This window comes from Saccostrea cucullata, unplaced genomic scaffold (assembly GCF_032062105.1).
Source record: "Saccostrea cucullata isolate Sc308-1 unplaced genomic scaffold, CSIRO_AGI_Scuc_v1 ctg10360, whole genome shotgun sequence".
Taxonomy (NCBI): Eukaryota; Metazoa; Mollusca; class Bivalvia; order Ostreida; family Ostreidae; genus Saccostrea; species Saccostrea cuccullata.
The window spans coordinates 2,565-5,000 of NW_026924541.1; the positions used below are offsets into that span (position 1 = coordinate 2,565).

General features: G+C 33.9%; 1 protein-coding gene across 1 annotated transcript in view; it reads right to left on the bottom strand.

Annotated features, from left to right (window-relative positions):
• Positions 1-970: 970 nt before the first annotated feature.
• The window catches only part of LOC134266679 (chitin synthase chs-1-like), an 11,623-nt gene continuing 10,157 nt past the window's right edge, over positions 971-2,436 (bottom strand). The window contains exons 14-15 of the mRNA XM_062748895.1: positions 2,152-2,396; positions 971-2,054 (exon numbers count right to left, since the gene is read on the bottom strand). Coding sequence (XP_062604879.1) covers positions 1,285-2,054; positions 2,152-2,396 — 1,015 coding nt within the window. The 3' untranslated portion in view covers positions 971-1,284. The remainder of the gene's footprint in view (positions 2,055-2,151; positions 2,397-2,436) is intronic.

The window sequence follows — 2,436 nt, forward strand, 5'->3', positions numbered from 1 at the left end:
GCATGACATTTGATTTGGCCAATTTTAAATGCAATAAATTTTAACTCTTGCCATAACTTTCGAAAACTTGGTGCTAGGGTTTTTATATTCCAAATATATTCCTGTTTATAAGTCCTTTCCCTGGATGTCGATTTCGACCCTTTGACGTTAGAGCTGACCCACTTTAAAAAAATTGACCTGAGCCCTAACTTATGAACAGTTGGTTCTTGGATATTTCATATTTTACAGGTATACTTATTGATGCAGGTCCTTTCTTTGGAAAGATCGAGCAATATAATTTATATCTCAACCTTGGTCTTTGATATTACCTTACATGTGAGAAACTTTTATCTTTGCCATAGGCTGTCATACAGGGGCATTAGTGTTTCACAAACACATCTTGTTTCCAGTATCTTCTTATATAGAATTAAGAAAATATATTGTGGCCGCACCTTACCCCTTTCCCCAACTTACTCCCAGGTGTCGTTATTTAACTTGAATATGAGGATGTTTCAATATACTTCATGTACATAGCTAATCATTACTGTTCTGAAGAAGAAGTCTTTAAAATAATTTTCCTACTACATAGTATAAATTCTCATGTATAAGTCTGCTTGGCCACTGTGGTCCCATCCTACATCTTGAGGTTCTGAATTGAACAAATTAGAATGTATACTACCCGACGACGCCTCAATATAAATATAGCTAACCAAGGCTTTGCTGTTCTTCAGAATAAGATTTAAAAACAAAATCCTCAAGTATTTCTATGGAAAATCTTTGATCGTTCATAGTGATCCTACCTTACCTCTTGTATCAAACCTTAAAAAATAAAATAAATGTGCACTTTCTTTCTACCTACTGTCAATATACGAATAATAATGAAAATGTTGTTTGTTTTTGAAAAGAAAAAAATTAAAGATTTTTCCTATGTATTCCTTAAAAAAACGAATGCCCCCATTGCTCCACCATACCCTTACGCATTTTGGTTTGGACAAACAACCAGTCTGGGGAAACTAAATATGACTATTCCTGACGTTGCTATTATTGACAAAAAAATTAAATATTTTCCCCAGATATCCCTACCTCTTTAAGAAGCAGGTACGGTCTTTTATTTGAACAAACTACACTCATCTTTACCCTAAGAATTTTTTTTGGCAAATTTAGTTTACTTTGACAAAGAGATTCTTTCGAAAATCGGAAATATAAAACTTTACAGCCGGACAGACATACGCCGGACAAAAATTGATCAAAAAGCTAACTTAGGCTAATAAAAATAACATGATAAAAAATAATCCATCCTTATATTCATTGGTTCGAGGATTCGGGACTCTTTGTATCCAAAGGTGGTGAATTTCTAATACTCATGGTGGGGACAGGCTTATCTGGGTAACGCTTGAGGAATTCCTCTTCCTCTGTGCTCTCTTTAATCGTACCCAACTTCATTTGGATAGAATTTCTGAGGTCTATAATGCTTTGATGTTTCCTTTCACGTATTTCAGAAAAACTCCTGATCGCGTTTGATTTTGCTACTGCTTTGTTCCATTTGGACGATTTGAAAATATTGACATTTTTTGTTTCCTTCTCCTCCTCTTTTACCGCATCAGCTGTTGGTTTCTCAAACTTCTTGATCGGGATTTTTCTGTCTAATTTTGTATTGAAGATTTTTGTTGTAGCTACTATATGAGAAATTGTTGACACACGGTGTGTTAACATTCCAAAAAACTGAATAAGAAGCAGAATTCCAAAGACAAGAGTGAAAGCGATGGAGATTGGTTCGATCACACCTTGTGTTTCACCGACACTGCATGGTAGAGGGATTGAAAGAGTTTTCTGATAGGCATTTACTTGAGTGAGGACATATACAATTGTAACAAAGATGGCGTTTGTTATAAAATAAAAGAAAAACACCTTGTTTCTAAGATCAATTAGTTCAGCTTGCATTTTTGCCTTTTTCTCATCATTCATATTCAGAGGTTTAAGATATTTTTTGATACATTTTTTCCAAAAGTCCTCTTCATCCGTTTTAATGGAATTGCATTTTCTGAAAATACCACGTTTTTTGTTTTCCTTCTGTCCTGAAGAAAAACAAATCATATTTTTATAGTCTCTGTATCCTCTACATTTTATCATAAAAATACACACACTGTTCACATAAATGTTGTATATATGTACCTTTATTTTCTGTTACTTTTGCTGTATCTTTGGAGTCTTCATTCTTCATGGTTTCGGATTCTTGAGTATTTGATTTGTTCGAATCTACCTCAACTACTAGTTCTTCCCTTTTAGATTTCCCTTGACTTTTACCACTTTCTTTAGTGTCAGTCTCCTTATTTAGCTGCTTTTCTTCCTCTGATTTCCTTTCTTCTTCAGATACACCAGGTCTGATATCCTCAATTTCGTTAAAACATAAAATACACCTGTATGGAGTGAAAACTTTTATATATGAATGAATCAAAA